Consider the following 17,639-nt stretch of genomic DNA (forward strand, 5'->3'; position numbering starts at 1 on the left):
TAAAGGAAGAATATAAAACTATTTTATTGACCACTGTTCACCAGTATTTACAATAAAGTAAACAATATACAGTATGATAACATTCAAATTACTACAAAGTTAGTTTTTACCTGGTCTCTTTGGGACTAAGTTACCCCAAATACTAAAAAGAATGGTTCTACATGTTAGGGGGCTAGTTTGGGGTAAAGAAGATACATGCACATCAATAGCATAGAAGACTACAAAACATCTGTGAGTTTGTTTAAACATTTGTTATGATTCAGTAATAACTATGGAAGTTCATGAAGGTTTATAAAAGCCTTTACCTAATATGGAGGAAATAGTATCAAATGTTCTCCTGTCATTAATGAAGCAAGTTGCAAAAAGCCTTTATTTACTTGCTGTTGATGCAAAACACACTACTTCAAAACAAAAAAACAAAACCAAAAAAACAAAAGAAAACCGAACATATCAAACTCAATTCTAATGAGAATGAAGAGATTTCTCACACTGATAATAAATCAAAGAATAAAATCAAAATCCAGGTTTAATATTCATATATATATAAAAAAGCAATGCAATTGATTATTGTGCTTCATCTTCTGGACACGAATGCCAAGTTAGTCGCTCTTCATAAAAAGCAATAACAATCTGAGGACACTTCATGTTAGCTTCTTTGGCCAGCACCAAGTCTGCCTCATCCGAGTCTTTCCTAAGAAGGCAGGGTTTAAAAATCAAAACAAGTCATGAGTTTAAGAACTATTACTAAACCAGGTGTGTTTGAGATGGGTATTAGAATATATTTCATGAACATCCAGGAGCATAGGTATGAGTTTAAATTTTAGAAAACCTATCCCTGTTGATCATCACTAGCAACTTTCCAGAGGCCATCACTCTGAGAAGGTCCTCTTAAAAGGACATCAATTAAAGATCAATTTCAAGTTAGTAGTACTTTCAATATAGTAGTACCCTTTTCCCCGGCCAATCTGTGACTGTAAAACTTCACATTTTCCCCCTCAATAAAAAATGTCCCTCCTTCCTGTTTGAGAGATCCACACAGACAAAAAGGAAAACACTGAACAGAGAAAACACTGACTACATGGTGCCATAAAAAAGGAAAACCTGTCTAGCACTAGAAGCAATACATAATCTTATGCAAAACTTTTGAGACAGAAGTAAATTGACAGCATTATTGGGTAAGTCAGACAATCACATATTAAATCCAACTGGAACGTATGCAACAAACAATTTATCAGATCGCAACTTCTGATCCTGTGTCAGAGTGAGAGAAAATGAAAGACTGACACTGTTGACACCCCTATATTTTAAGAACTCTTACTGATCTCACATGCCTGCTGTGTGCCTGCACACTAGTAAGTAGGTTTGTTGCATATAACAAAGAATAAGCTCACCACAAAGACAGGAAAGAAGAAATAAGTTCTCCCACTTTGTTTAATTTTTCTCTGGTGTTTCATTTTTTCATTTAATATCACTACAGAAATTCCAAATGTGCCAAAACCTGCATTTTATAAAAACATTCCAAACTTCACATATCCACTACCTGAGGTTTTTAAGAGGATGGAAAACAGAGCCTTCTAAAGTGCAAATCTTTAAGTGAGAGACTGATGTTTTGGGGGAAACTCAGACTTCACTGGGAGCAAAATTAGAAATTTAAATAAAGGGATAGAAAGCTACTATTCCACTACCCATACTGCACCAAAAAGCATGAATTCAGTCTCTCATTAGTTTGACCAATGAATATTAGAAATGAGATTCCAATCTTACTCTACTTAGTGTTTGCTCAAAACGGGTATTCCCAAACAGAAACAAGTAAATTGTCAGCTCTCCGATCTCACTCCAAAAACAAAATAGTTTCTCATCAGTTTAAACACTTTGGATAAGAGCTGTATGTATATCACTTACCACTTCATAAGAAACATGAGTTCTCCACTGCTATCCGTGGCTCCAATTATCCGCTCAGGATCAAGACCTCTTGCAAACCCTCTTGGTTTATCAACCTATTAAAAAGTTTGAAATTTGCATCTAGTTTAACATTAATTTTGTGTCATTTTAGGCAAGTGTCAGACAAATTATAATTTATATCAAGTCAATATTTATTTTGTCATTTTATATTTTAGACAGCCACTGAATTAGTTAAAATTAGCAAAAAAGATGAATTTACATAATTAATACACACATTTATTTCAGAAAACTAGGTAAGGAAGGCAGCATCTTTCTAGCGAAAGTTAAGTGAAAAGGCCAGGGAACATCTCAACACCCCTTTGTTCACCTGTATGATTTTATCAGTGACAATTTCCTGAATTTAGGAGCATAGCAAAAGCTCGAGTAAGAAGTGATTTCTACAGAGAAATTAAAATCCAAGCCTGCAAACTTGTCAAAAATGAGGTTAATGTTACCAGACAAGCATAACTAAGAGTATGCAGTAATCGTTTACAGGACCATACCCCTAAGACTAAACAAAAACACCTCTCATTTTAAATTACAATTTTTAGACTAATTTAATTTGTTTAACATTCAAATTTGAGGTTATTTTAAAAAGACTGCTTATCACTTTAGAAAATCTACAATGTAGACAGCTCTGACTATATAAGTGTCTCATGTCAAATAATTTTGTTTTATAACAAACTAATGGCCACTGTATACTTTTGTGCATCAGTAAGAAAGATAGAGCACAGCTCTAGAAAAAAGAGGACCAGTTACCTTTTTCTGCCTCTGATGGTCTTAAACGGCAATGGTGTCTTCTTCCCTACCCCTATTTTCAGATGCAGACTTGGGAGGATTTTAGTCCAGTCATTACCCATGAGATTAGCCATGAGACCTAACTTTGAAGTTAGGTCATTTAAGGCCTGAACTAGTTGACAGCATCCCTTTAAAGTACTGTATATTCAAAAGACGTGAGAATAGATCCAAATACCTGAGTTAATTTATGTGTCTTTCAAGAGTTATCACTTTTACTGTTTTAATTCATAGGAAAATAGGAATTGCCATACTACATCAGATCCAAGGTCCATCTAAGTTCAGTATGCTGTCGGAAAGTGGCCAATACCAGATGCTTCAGAGGAAGATGTAAAATCCCCACAGTAGGCAGACATGGGATAATATGCCCCCTAATAGATCAGGTCTCATCCTGATCTCTACTTGTTAAAATTTAAAACGGGGATGGGCATAGGTATCAAGAATATCCAGATTAATGACAAATTTTTAAGGGATAGTAGATCTCATGCTTCAGGACTTAAATCAATGTTTTAAGTACTTGGCCTCAGTGACTTCCTAAGGTAATGAGTTCCACAGTTTAATTACCCGTTGGATGAAAAGTATTTCCTTTTACTGGGTTTTGAATGTCCCACTTTTTAAATTTCATTGACTGTCCCTTTGTTATAGTGTATTGAAAGAGGGAGAACAGGAGTTCCCAATCTACCTTTTCTATACCATTAATTAACATATATACTTTTATCGTGTCCCCTGTTAGTTGTCTCTTTTCTAAGGTAAATAATCCCAATCTTTCAATTTCTCTTCATAGGAGTCTATCCATGCCTTTGATTGGTCTCACTGCTCTTCTCTGAGCCATCCTTCCCTGTAGTTGTACAATGTCCTTTTTGAGATGGGATGATCAATACTGTACACAGTATTCCATGAGGTCATAACATTGATTTATATAAAAGCATTATAATATTATTTGTATTATTCACCATCCTGTCCCTGATGCATCCTAACATCTTTTTAAAAAAAAGTTAACACCACAGCTGCATACTGAACAGATGTTTTAATTGAGCTGTCTACACTGCCATCCAGGTCCCTTGCTTGAGTGAATAGTTATTTTACAATCCTAAAAGATATATGAATAGTTAAAATTTCTCTCTCCAATATGCATTACTTTGCATTACTTCATTCACCATCATGTTCCCCATTCACCTAGTCTGTTTAGGTCTTTCTGAAATTCTTCAGCTCCCACTGGTCCTGACTAACCTAAATATCTTTTTCATCTGCAAATGTTAATAACTCAAAGCTCACCCCCCTTTCCTGATCATTAATAAATGTATTATTAAAAAATTGGACCCAAGACAAAACCTTGAGACACTGTATCCCATGATGAAAATTGACCATGTAATCTTATTCTTTGCTTCATCATCTCCTAGTCAGTTTTTGATCCATAACAACACTCTTCCTCTCACCCACGAATACTTAGCTTCTTTAGTGGAACCTTGTCAAAGGCCTGTATGACATCTAAAGAAGAATTGGTTGATTAAATTCACTACTTTGTCATGTTCAAATGTATTAGTGAGACAAACTTTCTTTTGCAGAAGACAAGCTAGTTAGACCCTATCATGTTATGAGCTTCCAGATATTCTGTTGTTCTGTTTTTAAAATTGTTCTAAACTAATTATCCAGGTACAGATGTATGGCTGGTCTATAATTCACTTGATCACCCCTACAGTTTTTTTTTTTTTTTAAATGTAGGTAAACATTCCACATAAGAAAAAGCATTTGTATAGCAACAACTTCATACTTACAGAATCCCTCTTTTTCTTTGATTTACTGTCATCAGATTCACTATCCGATAAAGATTTTCTTTTAGCACCATCTGTTTTTTCTTTACCAGCTTTCTGAGAGTTCAGAAAGGCTTCGATTAACTCTGGACAGTCTAAGTTTTCTTCAGGCTCCCATGTGTTGTCAGCACTGAAACATACATACAGCTAGCTCATGAAATACTATCAAAAGTCCAGAAACCTAATTTAGGCACATAGCTCACCTTAAGCAAAAGCTTCTTCCCCCTTTACATAAAACAGGCTTTTACACCTGAGGTGGGTCTATTTTATTTTCTTAAAAGTGACCTTGCAGTCATCAGACATGCATTAAGAGTTATGCTCTGTTATTGCTGAAGATCAACAGCCTTTAAGATAAAGATACAGTACAGACAGCCCTATCAACTTTTTTTTTTTTTACCCTACCCATCCATATTGTAGAAACTGACTGGCCCCTGAAGATTTGCTCTTTTTCTAATTAAACGCTTTCAAAGACAGAGAACCATGTAAATAAACTGTTGGGGGGCATGAGGAGAAATTAATTATAAGTCTGAAAAGTATCCAAGCGTGCTTAGCTTCCTTTGCTACTTATTGTCAAATCTATTAACTGTGCCCCTACACAGGAAAAATGCCTGCTCAGTAGACCCTAAGAACCAGTACTAAACACTTCATGAACAGGGGAGTCCCCCTCAAGATGTTTCAGTTATTGAAATATACTGGGATATCTTGAGGCAAGTCCCATAAGCATCCAGACTGAAAAAGTTACTGCTATGTACCTCTTAGCAGAATATACACTTTAGAAATAAAACACAGGCAATCGCAGTGTGACTATTTGGATCAATATGCAATTATAACACAAACGCGTGCAAGACTGTGGGGATATTCTTAACATATATCCCACCTACTGTTTAGATTCCTTTTTTGCAGCTGATGATGTGTAGTTTCCCACAATTACGCTGTGTCTACATTATCATTTGTCAGCAACATTTATGTCGCTCCCCCCGCACAGGTACCAATGTACCTGCATTGGTACAGCTGCACCGCTATAAGCTCTCTAATGTAGACATGGCCTTAAACCATCGGCAAAGTGATTGACTAGTCAAGTAAACCCAGAGTTCCTCTTGAGTGAGCTGAGCTTAGCTATCTAGGTCTTAACTATATGGGGCCAGTATTTGTCTGTAGTGTTTTAGCACCAATTTAACTATCAGTTTAAAAAAAGTTAAATCAATGCAACATCTAATGTGGATACAGTTATATCAGTAAAGGTGTTTATGTGTACAGCTATACTGAGAAACAGTGGCAGGTAGAATTATTAGTGAGGACTTATTGAAAGTGTCACTTTTCACAAAGAGTGAATATTAGTTACTTCAGAACTTTTTCCAACATGGTTTAAAAAAATCCCTAAGAGATTAGTCAGAAGAATGTACACATACTCAAATAGGTAGTTAAACTGACCTAACTCCTGGTATATGGAGTGCTAGATTTCTCTCATCAACCTAGCTACCATCTCTCAGGGAGGTGGAGTACCTATGCCAATGGGAAATCTCCTCTCAATGGCATAGGTACTGTCTTCACTGTGCTGCTGCAGCATTTGAAGTAAAAAGCCTTTACTTTTTACTGTATTGCCAACTGAAGTATATAATGGATTTTAGGTGCTACCAGAGAAAAATATAGTTGGCATGCCTTACTCTGTAAATCCTTTCCATTTCAAGAAGTATTCAACCTTCCCATTCACAACACGCCTGTCCAGCACTTTCTCCACAACGAATTCTTCAGGCTCTGCTTCTTCAACTTTTTTACCTTTGCCATTCTGTTTCTTTCCCATTTTGTGCTATAAAAGAAGTCAAAAATTATATTTTTGTTGCTTTATGTAACTACTTCAAAGGCCAACCACAATTTTGCTCACTACATAGCAGAGAAATGGCAACTTATTCATATTGCATCCGGGGCTCAAATTCCTATTAGGTTAGTGCACCAGGGCAGGTAATCTGAGTGCCATTTTTTGTAAGTTGCTTATTAAAATACCCACTGAGCAACAGTCTTTTTTTAAAGGCAAAAAACACCCATGCAATCAATGTCTCCTCTCCCTTAATTCTCATTCCAATTCCTTCTTCAAGTGCTGAAGACTCAAAATTTACAAGAACTTCTAGAGTAAATCTGGCTCAACACCCACAAAAAAGGCAGTGTGCTAGGAACAGCATAAGGGCAGACACAAAGTGTTAAAGGAACTGTGGGGAGGTGGACAAAATTGAAAGGGGATGCTATCCTGGCTAGTAAAAGAGAAAATTAAAGGCAATGAATTACTACCTTCCTTCCATTCCCTCCAAAAAAAAAAAAAAAAGAGAAAGTGTTGAGGGGAGAAGAGCTGAAGTCATAGTGCTATACCATGCTGGATGCCCGACAATAACTGACAGCTACTAGCAGGATGTGTTACTTGGAACATTCCATAGCTGCCATTCTCCCCTATCCTTACCCATGCACCAATGTAAGTTTCATTCAAACAGACATTACAGAGGTGCAAAAACCTAAGATTGCTATGCTTAAAGAACAGCACTTCATATAGAAAATGTATCTAATTAAAACTTTACAGAGATGTTGTATTTAAGTGTACATTAGATATATTGTTGTATAACATCCTTTAAATGCTTAAAACAAAATTAATTACATCCACATCATCCTCAAGGCATTCCAAATTTAATAAGGCATAATTAAATGTATTAGAAGGACAAATGGTATTTTTCAAAATGTTCATTTATAACCCTAAGACTTGAAACAAGTCTAGTACTGTCACACTGAGTGTTTGGAGCTCTATGAGACTAAATGCAGAATTTTGGTTGCCATTTTGGATGTGCTCCTTATGGGGAAGCATTCGAAATGGCAGCAGGGCTTTGAAGCTCCCACAATGCAGTCCTATGGGAACACTAAATTAAGTTGTGCTGTCACATTTCCCTTATCAAACTATTTTCCTACTGAACACAGGCCTGCTATTATAGCATTGCTCATGAGTACCACCTGCAATTAACATTGATATTTCAAGAAATAAATGAAGCAGTTGTTTTGAAACTCTACATAAATTTTACATAGTTTTTCCAGAGTTTGGGAAAGGTAGGGTTTTTTTTTGTTTTGTTTTTTAAAGGGGATGTCATCAAGTCTGTCAGGCACAAAGTTGATTATAGAAAATGGAAAGAGCTAAGCTTGACGTTATTTGTACTTTCTTTTCAAAAACATCCCTAACCCTTGAGGATCCTTTTCCTTATTAATTCTTCCCAAACGCCAGCAACTTCAGACTTCTGGTTAGCAAACCTACAAGTCGAAGGTACATGCAGCAAAATATAAAAAGGGAAGAGGTTTCAAGATTCCTATTATTTTTCTAAATAGAGAGTTTATACCTAGAAAGATACCAAATGTGGTGTTTGTTTGGAAGAGAGGGTGATTTAAAGTAGAGCAAACATTTCCAATCAGATTTAAATCTTTATTTGCATGTCCCAGAGATGATATTTTGAGCAAAGCACCAATGTCTGAAGTGCCCCAACTTAATCACACAGGTATTTTTTGGCTTCCAGGGGGGAAAGAACACAAAAAGAGAACAAGAATGTAAGACTGAGACTGAGAGAAAGAAAAAATATGAAGATGTCAAGCTATCTTCTGAAGGTAGCTTCCTTTAAGGAAAGAAAAAGGAGTGAAGGACAGAAGAAATAGGTAAAGATGGAAAAAAAGAAAAAAAATGAAGGAAAAAGTGACAACGCTCGTAACACCATAATAGCAACACTATAGTTATGGTGATAAGGCTCTTGTAAACATGATTCAAATGAATACAACTTTCTGTAAAAAGTTCTCCTTTGGGCTTTGACTCAGTACCAAGATGAATTATTTTCAGAAAGTGAAAAAATTAATTCATCCTCTTATTCTCAAAATTTAACTTAATATGCTTTTTAGACTTCTACACCAATTTAAAACTTAAAAGTTTGGCATGTATGAAGCCTTCCATGGAAGTATGTGAGCTTTGAAAACCAGTCATGAATATTTGAAATTTATTGGATATTACGGATTTAAGCATGTCTGAGATGTACATCAGGACAGATCTTCTAACTTTTCTTCTTACCCCTTGCTACATTCTATTATGCATATTTGACTAAACACCCTAAAGAAAGATTGGGCATTCAGCTCAAATTTTAGATGTTCCGTGGCTGCTCCAATATGTATTTGAAGTTGTTAATGAGAAGAAAAGTCACTAGATCCATTTGGCCCCTTCTTAGGAGTCCCATATCTGAGAACATGACTTCCTGGGCATTTTAATGTTGCACGTTCAAATAAAGTGTACTTCATTTCTCTTTCCCACATTCAAACTTCACATCAGAAGTATGTGCACACACAGTATCTTCAGTGTACGATCACTCACCTTTTACATTTTATACAAATGAAAGATAACATTAAGATAGCATTGTGGTAAAGGGTTTAGATATACTAAAGTCAGAAACATAATTACAGTTTCAGGAGAAACGCTAATTGTACCCCTCATACATTGGGAGAATTATGGTTCCATTGGGAACCATTAACTCATTTTCCTGACTTGTGCAGCTAAGTTCCTAAAATACTGATGCACCAACAAGTTCTCTTCCCCTCCTGAGCATTTCAGGCCTGGTATTACCTTCACTAATGTTAGGGAGTTGGGGCACTAACTTTTAAGGGAAGGTGTGTAGCTTGATAGTGTTTGCAAATGTTATTGCTTACACTGTTGCAGTCCAGTGAAAACTAAGCAGACAGTTATGGGACAGGAGGTGATACTAGTGATTTAATTTTTATGGATGTGAGATTAAATTTGTTACTAGTCAGTAAGTACTAATTTAAAAAAATAAATCCTGCTGTTAAAGTAAATGTCACAAGAGTACACAATTTTTCCTCCATCCCTACACTGAGGCTATAGAAAAATCTGTTTACCTATTTATTTCCCCCCCACCAGGTGAACTTAGCACTAGGTTTCTGCACTTCTGTCCTTTACAAACATGTACTGCCATTAGTTAAATGAACACTAGAGCAACTACTGTGACATCCATATATCCTTCATTTCAGAGTTTTTGGGCTCAATTTAACAACAGGAAGTTTCACAGGAACTTGATATCTGTCAATGCACTGTTATAACAGTCCAGGTGAGGGAGACATTTAATAATCTCAGCTCCTATAAAATCCAAGTGAATTGTTACTTATTAATAATAGTTCCAACAGCAATCCTGATTATGCTCTGTTGCCTCAGCATTGGGAAATAGAACTGTGCCTGTAGTCACAATAATTTTTCCCTGAACAGCTATGGAGAAGCTTAATGAAAATGTTTTGTCCTTTTTAAATATACAATGAATTACATGGTGTACTGAAAGGAGACTAAAAAGCCAAGGTGTTTTATGTTAAAGGTTATGAAACATGATTTTTACTGAAAATCAGATAACTGAACTGGAGTACAGGCCTCCATTAAAAAGCGACAGGTTTTGTTTGTAAATGTCTCACTGGAAGATGGCAGATTTATTTAAGCCAAAGTTAATGTCCTTTCTATTAGCCTTACTTTCCGGATCTGAGATTTTAGTCAGAATAATGCTGGGGAGGAGAGATGTGGATGTATCTTCTACATGGAGACGCCAAGTTATAATTTTGAAGAAAAATACTTCGGTTAAATCCTTATATATTTTAGGTGCTCATGAACTTACCAATGTAGTTTTATTGGAGGCCATTTTTATTGCAGACTTGCAGAGCTTTTACTAGAAAAATGCATGACAATTAAAAGGAAGTTTACATTACTCAGAGAAAGGCATCCTAATACAAGCATGGTTCTTGTTCCAACCCCCATGCCTTCACGTCATATAACATTTCAAGTGTGGATTAAATCCAGAGCAGAAGTAGATTACCACTTTCTCTGACATAACCCACGAACACACTTATGCTAGCTATGACCCTTGCTACTGATTGTGTATGAAGGGTTACAAGAATGTCCTTCCACCAGCATAAGGCAGAGATGTTTCAGAGAGAGACAGGGAGAACCATTAAAATGTATATTTCCTTAAACCTTATGGGAAAAATGTTCAGATTCTAGCAGTCAACAAAGAGATATATTTATAAGCATTTTCAAGATGCAAAAGTGAGATTTTAGTTAGCAACAGCTAAGTGTCTGTAGTGTAATACAGTAGTGAGTCACCAATAACCCTTACACAGCAGGAAATACATATAAACTGCAGAATATTATGTTAAAGCAACTATAATGTTGCGAATTTAAGGACCAGAAGGCAAGTGATAAGGCTAATACATACATCAACTCTGCCAAAATGTACACACAATATATTGAAGACTAAAACGCTTAATTATGAAACACACATTTCATTAACCTAAATAGATTATATAAACAGATGGTCTGAATGAACCAAACATCTCCTGATTCCCCTTCCCACGGTTTCTCACACTAGTCACCTCTTTAAGCAGATTTCCCCACCCATCCCCCTACAAACTACAAAATGAGCAAGGCGAAAAGGGGCCTTTTGAAGGCCAAAAGAGGCCTTTGACTCAGCAGCAGCAATCCCGCCCAATTCTCATCTCATCCCCTTGCAGTCAGATATGGTTGTAGCCGAGACGGGGGAGGAGAGCGGGCAGAGGCCTGGGACCTGCTGCTGGGCACCTAAGCTTGTCTCCATTGAGATGAGAGGGGGAAACAAAGGCCCATGGCAGAGGGATGGAAGGGTAAGGCTGCGCCACAGGCTTGTGGTGGGCGCACATAAGGAGGCCTGGATGCCTAACGGGACTAGCCGAGCTCCCCCACCCGCAGCCCAAGAGAGGGGCCCCCAAGCTCTGTCCCCTTTCCCTCGTCGGGTCAGGGAACAGCTGCGGCCCCACGACGGCCGGACCCGGCAAGTCATGTGCGCCGCCCAAAGCCGCCCTCCACCATGTCACACCCCCGCTCTGGAGAGAGGGCGACGGCCTCTGCTCAGCGCCACGTTGCCCCCTCGCCAAGCACGCTGGCGCCCCGACCGTTGCGCTTCAAGGCTAAGCCAGGCGGCCCGCGGAAAAGCCGCCCCCAGGGCGGGCGGCTTTGCTTTGTCTACTGAACGCGTCCCGCTCCGCCTCCGCTTCTCCCCAGGCTGCCCGCACCTCGGTCGCTGGCCAGCCGCTCTCCCTGCGCTCCTCGCCACGTTGGGGCCCAAGAGCCGTCCTCCTACCTCGGGGAAGAGGGGCCCCCACTAGAGATCCCGGCCCGGGGCGTAGCAGCAGCAGCAGCAGCAGCTCCCTTCCCCCCCGCCCAACGCCGCCGCTGCTTCCCTTCAGGTGGGGTGTGGGGTGGCTGCTAAAGGCGGGCGAGGCAGAGGCAGGACCTCTCTGCACCAACACCCACCGCGAGGGATTTGGGGCGCTGCCCAATTCACGGCGAGGTTAAACTGGAAGGAAGCGAGAGAAAGCGAGAAGGATACAGACTTCAATGGTGCCCGGCGGCTCGGGTTTCCCGTCTCCTCCTTGCTCCCAGCGCGCACTGAGCAGCAGCGACATCTGAGGGCGGGGGCTGGGGGCAGGCGGGGGCTGGGGCGGCTGCCGCTGGGTGTGTGTGAGCTGAGCTGCGTGCTGGCGGCGGGGCACACACAGCGCACAACGCCGCCTACGCGCTCGCTGCAGCCTCCTGCCGTGCCGCCCGCCGCCACTGCTAGTGCTGCCGCTGCCGCCGCGTGTTGCTGCCATTGCCAGTGCGGGAGCGAGAGGGGGCCAGCCAGGGCTTCTCTCCGACGGGGCGGCTTGAGACACGGGGACGCGGCCGCACCGAGCGCCTGGGCGAAGCAAGATGCCTCGCGGAGACCGAGAGAGCGACTGGGTGAGTCCCTCGCGCGGCCCGCCGGTGGCTCGAGCGCGCGCCATGGCCGCCTGGGCGCGGCTCCGAGCCGGGCCGGGCCCCGCGTCCGAGCGCAGGTCTGGCGGGGGAGAGCCCCCGCGCTGCGCGGGGTGGGGGGGGGGTGGGGGAGTACCGGGGTCTGTTTGCGGGTTCGCTGTTCGGTTACGGTGGGGGGCTGGTCGGGGCGAGGCGGCTCGGGCTCTCGCGCGGGGAGACCCTGGGGGGGGGGGGGCAGTAGAGGGGCTGGGATGGGGGCGCTCCGTCCCTGTGCCGGGGGAGGGGGCACGATGGGGCCAAGTAACCGACCGACCACGCGGCCCCCAAGGGCGGGCGGCGGGAGACCGCGGCCATTTCCCAGCTGGGCTGCGGGTGGGGGAGGGGAGCCGCCGGAGCGCCATTTCCCCGGCGAGGCGGGGGTGGTGGCGGTGGCAGCACTCACCCTTTGTCGCGGGGTCGCTGTGTGGGGGAGCTGGTTGCCGCGGAGTTTGCCTTGCTGGCTCTTGGGCCCGGCTGGCCGCGTCTCGGTGCTGGTGGCGCCAAAATCTGGGCACTTCCTCCCAGCCGGCCGGAGGCGAAGGGGCCAGCCCGCGCCAACCAAGGGGATCTCAGGGGCGCGCACTCACTGGGCTCTGGGTTTGCCCCCGGGGCCCCCGCCCGCTCACTCCCAGAACGACAGGTGGTGGGGGGGAAAAAGGGGGCCTTTGGCTAATTATATCCCCTTTGCTGCGAGGAGATCAGCCTCCAGGCAGCTTCGGCAATTTCCGGAAAAATCCGAAGCGGGAGCAGACTCCGAGTTGAGCAGCTTCGGCTCTGCTCGGACACGAAAGATTTTCCGGCTCTGTTGCCGGAAATTGCCGAAGAGGCCTTGCTTGGCGAGGATCCTCCTGTTTCGGCCCTTTCCGCCAACTGCCGAAGTGGATCGGATCACGGCCCGTGCCAGTTCGTTTTTTTCCGGACAGTGCCGAATTGAGTAGGTCCACGACGACACTTGCTTCGGCTCCTTCCGGAGAACGCCATTGCTAACGGAGTTACTGACTTTTTACTGCGTTATTAAAACATAAAGGAATGTCCCGCAGAACTGGATGCCTACTGGGCGATGTTTAATTTCATTCGTTTTCAAAACAGCTGGGGACAACTGGGAGAGGGATGGAGCCTGGGAAGGACCGCATCCGTGGTGCATTTAAAAATACGTAACAGTTAAGGCAGCCATTATTAGAAAGGTTGAGTCGTATTCTCAAACGGGGTTACGTAGACCATGAGGCGTATTGTGCGCAAATAGTGCAAATCTCGGCTGTACAGCTACGAAAGGTGCGTTTCGGTTTGCAGTAGTTAGTACATTTACGTCATGAAAAGGCTTATTCGTAAAATTGTACGCTGTTTGCGCAGATCTAGCCGTTGGAACTTTCCCGTTAGCTGATGCGCTTGGTGGCGCAGTGGGCGAGACTTGGTGCTTTTCCGTAGCAGAGACGTAACGTTAGAGGGGAGGAAGGTTCTGGAAGCGCCGGCGGCGGTTGGGCTGGTGCGCAGCAGAGGGAGGCGGGGCGGGGGCACACGTTGCGGCAATAGCGCAGGCGGAGGCGAGTCCTAGAGCCGCCTCACAGTCCCCCATCGTTTAAGGGAGCTCCCGCGTTGCGCTAGCCACCCGCGCGCGCCCTAGGGGTGACCATGGAGGGCAGTAAGCGAACCGGGTCTCTCTCTGGCCCTGCGAAGCGCCGGGATCCGGCCGGGGAGGCGCAGATGGTAATGGCGGTAACGAGGGGGAGGGGTAAAATGGCGGCGGCGGGGCGGGGGGTGAATAGTCCCGGGCCTGGGAGGGAACCGAACGGGGAGGCAAAGTGAGGCCGGCCCTGCGGTATGGAATCTCCGCCATGAAGCGAGTAAGCGGGGTGGCAGGTCGGGGTGTGCAGCGAGGAGCAGCCCTGTTAGCTGATGTATCGTCTCCCCAGGGTGGGAGGGGAGCTGGGGTTGTGGGGGTGGCCCCGGGGTTCCCTGCCCAGCCTGGCTGGGATCAGGTGGGTTCGGGTTGGCTGAGAGGGGCGGTAGCTAGTTTTCTTCCGGCTCCGGGCTGGTGGAGCGGGCGTTGCTGGGGCCCGTTTCCTTCGTAGCGGCCCTTCACAGTCAGTCTCCTGCGGCGTCGCTCTCACCGGAGCTGCCGCTGCTTTTGAGCGCCATTTTCCTTCCCTGCCTAGTCGTGCCGCCCTCCCCAGGTCTCCCGGCGTTGCCACATGGCGGACTCGGCGGGGTCGCCGCTTTGCACCTGATGAATGATGGTCTCAGGCCTTGGGGGCGCTAGTGCTGCCGGCGGTGGGTGGGGAGGGAGTCGGGACGCTGAGGAGGACTGGAGTCAGTGAGTGACTCCGAGTCACCCCGCGACTAGCTGCTTGTGGATGGAGGCTGCGCGGGGTCAGGAATCTGAACCCCCCCATCACCACCACGCGCGCGCTCCTCAGAGTAGGAGCCTCGCCAATGCTTTTCGGCGCTCCATTTTTTGGCGGGCAGTCAGGGATCTGAAGCTCCTGCTCTCCCATCTCTGGCCCGACGTTTTTGTTGATTATGGTCTTAACCTGCTGGAGTTTGCAACAGTTCAGAGCTGTTCTGTGCCCGCCTCTAGTTTTTATTCTATAAAACTATAGTCTCTTAGGACCGGGAGACTCCTAGTTACCCATCAAAATCTTACCCATCACTGGTTCGTGTGTGGGAAGGATGGAGTCTAGGAAGCTTTATACCCCGCTCTTTTATTACAATTTTGTACAGAAATAGGAGCTTTTCACCAAGATTACAATAGAAGGTGGGGGGAAACCATCAGATGGCTTGTGTCAAATATATTTTATACTAATTAACATTAACTTTATAGTACATGGTAAATAAATAATAAATAACTGGAAAATTGGTGGTATTTAATGTTACCTTAAGGATTTCTTTTAAATTGCCATATGTAACAGTTTGCCTTCCTTTCACTAAAAAATACTAGACTATGCTGGTGGAGCTCCATAGTGTAAACAGTCTACTGACCAAAAGACATTCTGTCAGCAGAGTAACCTGTGCGCCCCTTCTCCCCCCTCCTCAGTGACATTAGCTATATTGACAGAAGCACTTTTCTATCAGCAAAGTTGCATCTGTATGGGGGGAGGGGTTGGGCAGCATAGTGTATGTGGTGCTAGGGTGTGTGGTTCCCCCCTCCCCCCCCCTTCACACCTAAGCAGACACAATGTGTAGACCTGACATGGCCTTATTGTAACCTCCCCTGTGGTAGGATGGTAAAATCATAGGTTGTAATTTGATGCTTTTAAGGAAAGAGACTATTATCACTTCGCAAATAATCTCAGTACCATGGTCATGTCTACACTGGGGGGGAGGGAGAAGAGAGGTGTGTTTTAGCTAACGCATATTAAAAGCCCAGTGTGGACAAGTGCTAGTTTTAAATATGTCAGCAGGACAGAGTAAATACTAGGGGGAGCTAAAATTCTCAACTCCGAATTACCATATGCTATTCAACAGTCTGTGTCCCACGCAAGGCATGGCATGGGGGTCAGGTACTTGAGCAAGTCAAAGTCAGTACCTTACTTTGGGTGGGACATGCTATCTTTGATATACCACATGATAATTAAGAGTTGAGACTCTTCAATGGCAAATATCAGACTTAGTTCTGTAGCTTATCCTTAACTGAAGTGTGTGGTCACAGTATGAAAATGTTAGCGCTGAAACTTACTTTATTTTAGGTCTCAGCATGCTTTTTTGTTGTTGAGCAGTTCTTTGTATATAATGTTCTCAAACTTCTTTTGAGTGTAAAGCATAATTTAATGGGGACTAGGCTGTCCACTGGACTACCTCCTTTACCTTTCCTAGTCATGCTGGCTTCCTCTTATATCTGTAGAATATTGCTTACATGGTGAAAATATTACCAAAAAAAAAAAAACCAACGAAGAAAGCTGTAGTCTGCAAGTGAATACATGCCAATGTGTTCTGCAGATCACCAGAAATTTCATGTCATACATTCTAATAGGTCAAAAGTGTGAGTGAGGTACTGTCTTTTATTGGACCTACTTCTGTTGTCTTCTCTCTCACCAGCAAAAGTTGGTCTAGTAAAAGATATTACATCATCTGCCTTGTCTATCTAATATCCTGGGATCAACTTGGCTACAACACTGCATATTCTAGCACAGTGGCTCTCAACCTTTCCAGACTACTGTACCCCTTTCAGGGGTCTCATTTGTCTTGCATACCCCCAAGCTTCACCTCACTTAAAAACTACTTATTAACTAAATGAAACATAAAAATACAAAAGTATCTATTGTTGAAAAATGGTTTACTCTCTCATTTTTACAATATAATTATAAAATACATCAATTGGAGTATAAATATTGTACTTAGAGTTCAATGTATAGTATATAGAGCAGTATAAAAAAGTCACCTGTATGAAATTTTAGTTTGCACTGACTTTGCTAGTGGTTTTAATGTAGCCTGTTTTAAAAGTAGGCAAATACCTAGATGAGTTGACGTACCCCAAAAGACAAGGGTACATGTACCCTTGGTTGAGAACCACTGTTCTAGTAGGTATTATTTACAGGGCTTGAAATACTTTCTGGAGATCTATGTATTGGCAACACACTAACTTAAAAATACCTGTTTTGTTAGTCTGCTTACATGCCAAATGGTAGTGATTTGATCTGGGTTTCATTAGCATTCCATTTCTGCTATATATGCTGTCTCTGCTTTCTCCTACTCCAATAAGAGTTTGAGGTGAGAGGCTGCTTTGTGAAAAATAAAATGAGTTTATGCAAGTATCTTGTGATATAATTTAGCAGCCCAAATATTCCTGTTGACTAATGGTAGATTCTGATCCTTTATCTTCCCGTTCCTTGTCTTTCAGTTGTTTGCACCTTGAGTATTGTGTTTTAAAAACATCTCTTGGGATTTTTGGAACCTGTATATGGGTTAGTACTGACTCCACTTTTGATAAGACTTTCTCTGTGCCTGCTGCTTTCTTCAGGCTTTGCACAATGTTTTTGCAGCAGTGTTGAACAGTAAAAGTCTTTACATCATTGTTGCAAAACTACCTACTGACTGCAGAGCCTGAGAAAGACAGTATGATATGCAATTATATCAAAAGCCGATTCAGTATTCCTTCTCCAATAATTTATTTCCGCTACTGGGACACTATGGAAGTATTGCTTTGGGTAATATCTTGGGTAAGATGCTTTTATTGATCAGTTTGAAAATTCAATTGGAAAAAAAGTTACTGCTTTTAAAATCTTATATAATGC

At 42.8% G+C, this 17,639-nt stretch overlaps 2 protein-coding genes across 9 annotated transcripts in view; one reads left to right on the forward strand and one right to left on the reverse strand.

The window, feature by feature from the left end:
* CBX3 (chromobox 3) lies at positions 1-12,974 on the reverse strand. Of its 4 annotated transcripts, none has more exons than XM_067562038.1 (6): positions 12,815-12,974; positions 10,220-10,270; positions 6,212-6,354; positions 4,512-4,677; positions 1,903-1,997; positions 1-691 (listed from the first exon to the last, which is right to left on the reverse strand). In XM_067562038.1, the coding sequence occupies exons 2-6, from the start codon at positions 10,241-10,243 to the stop codon at positions 565-567; spliced, it is 555 nt and encodes a 184-aa protein (XP_067418139.1). In that variant the 5' UTR covers positions 10,244-10,270; positions 12,815-12,974; the 3' UTR covers positions 1-564. The 4 variants fall into 4 exon arrangements, with proteins under 4 accessions (XP_067418139.1, XP_067418136.1, XP_067418138.1 ...); XM_067562035.1 differs by lacking the exon at positions 12,815-12,974 and adding an exon at positions 11,970-12,074; XM_067562037.1 differs by lacking the exon at positions 12,815-12,974 and adding an exon at positions 11,890-11,948.
* HNRNPA2B1 (heterogeneous nuclear ribonucleoprotein A2/B1) overlaps positions 12,186-17,639 on the forward strand; it is a 17,214-nt gene continuing 11,760 nt past the window's right edge. Inside the window, exon 1 of one of the 5 annotated variants that reach the window (XM_067562032.1) lies at positions 12,186-12,357. In XM_067562032.1, the coding sequence (XP_067418133.1) occupies positions 12,328-12,357 (30 nt within the window). In that variant the 5' untranslated portion in view covers positions 12,186-12,327. Of the gene's footprint in view, positions 12,358-13,053; positions 14,116-14,228; positions 14,253-17,639 lie in introns of those variants that run through there. The other 4 variants (XM_067562031.1, XM_067562029.1, XM_067562034.1 and 1 more) reach the window with 4 other exon arrangements.

The sequence above is a fragment of the Emydura macquarii genome, unplaced genomic scaffold, assembly GCF_026122565.2.
Source record: "Emydura macquarii macquarii isolate MOO-44397 ecotype Brisbane River unplaced genomic scaffold, CSIRO-AGI_Emac_v2 contig_2422, whole genome shotgun sequence".
In the NCBI taxonomy this organism is placed as follows: Eukaryota; Metazoa; Chordata; order Testudines; family Chelidae; genus Emydura; species Emydura macquarii.

Excerpts from the sequence above, each read along its gene's own strand:
- CBX3 (XM_067562038.1), bottom strand. The coding sequence starts at position 10,243 with ATGGCCTCCAATAAAACTACATTG. Across the intron at positions 1,998-4,511 it reads CAAAGAAAAAGAGGGATTCT|GTTGATAAACCAAGAGGGTT; the intron begins GTAAGTATGAAG and ends ACTTTTTAATAG. Across the intron at positions 692-1,902 it reads CTCATGTTTCTTATGAAGTG|GAAAGACTCGGATGAGGCAG; the intron begins GTAAGTGATATA and ends CTGCCTTCTTAG.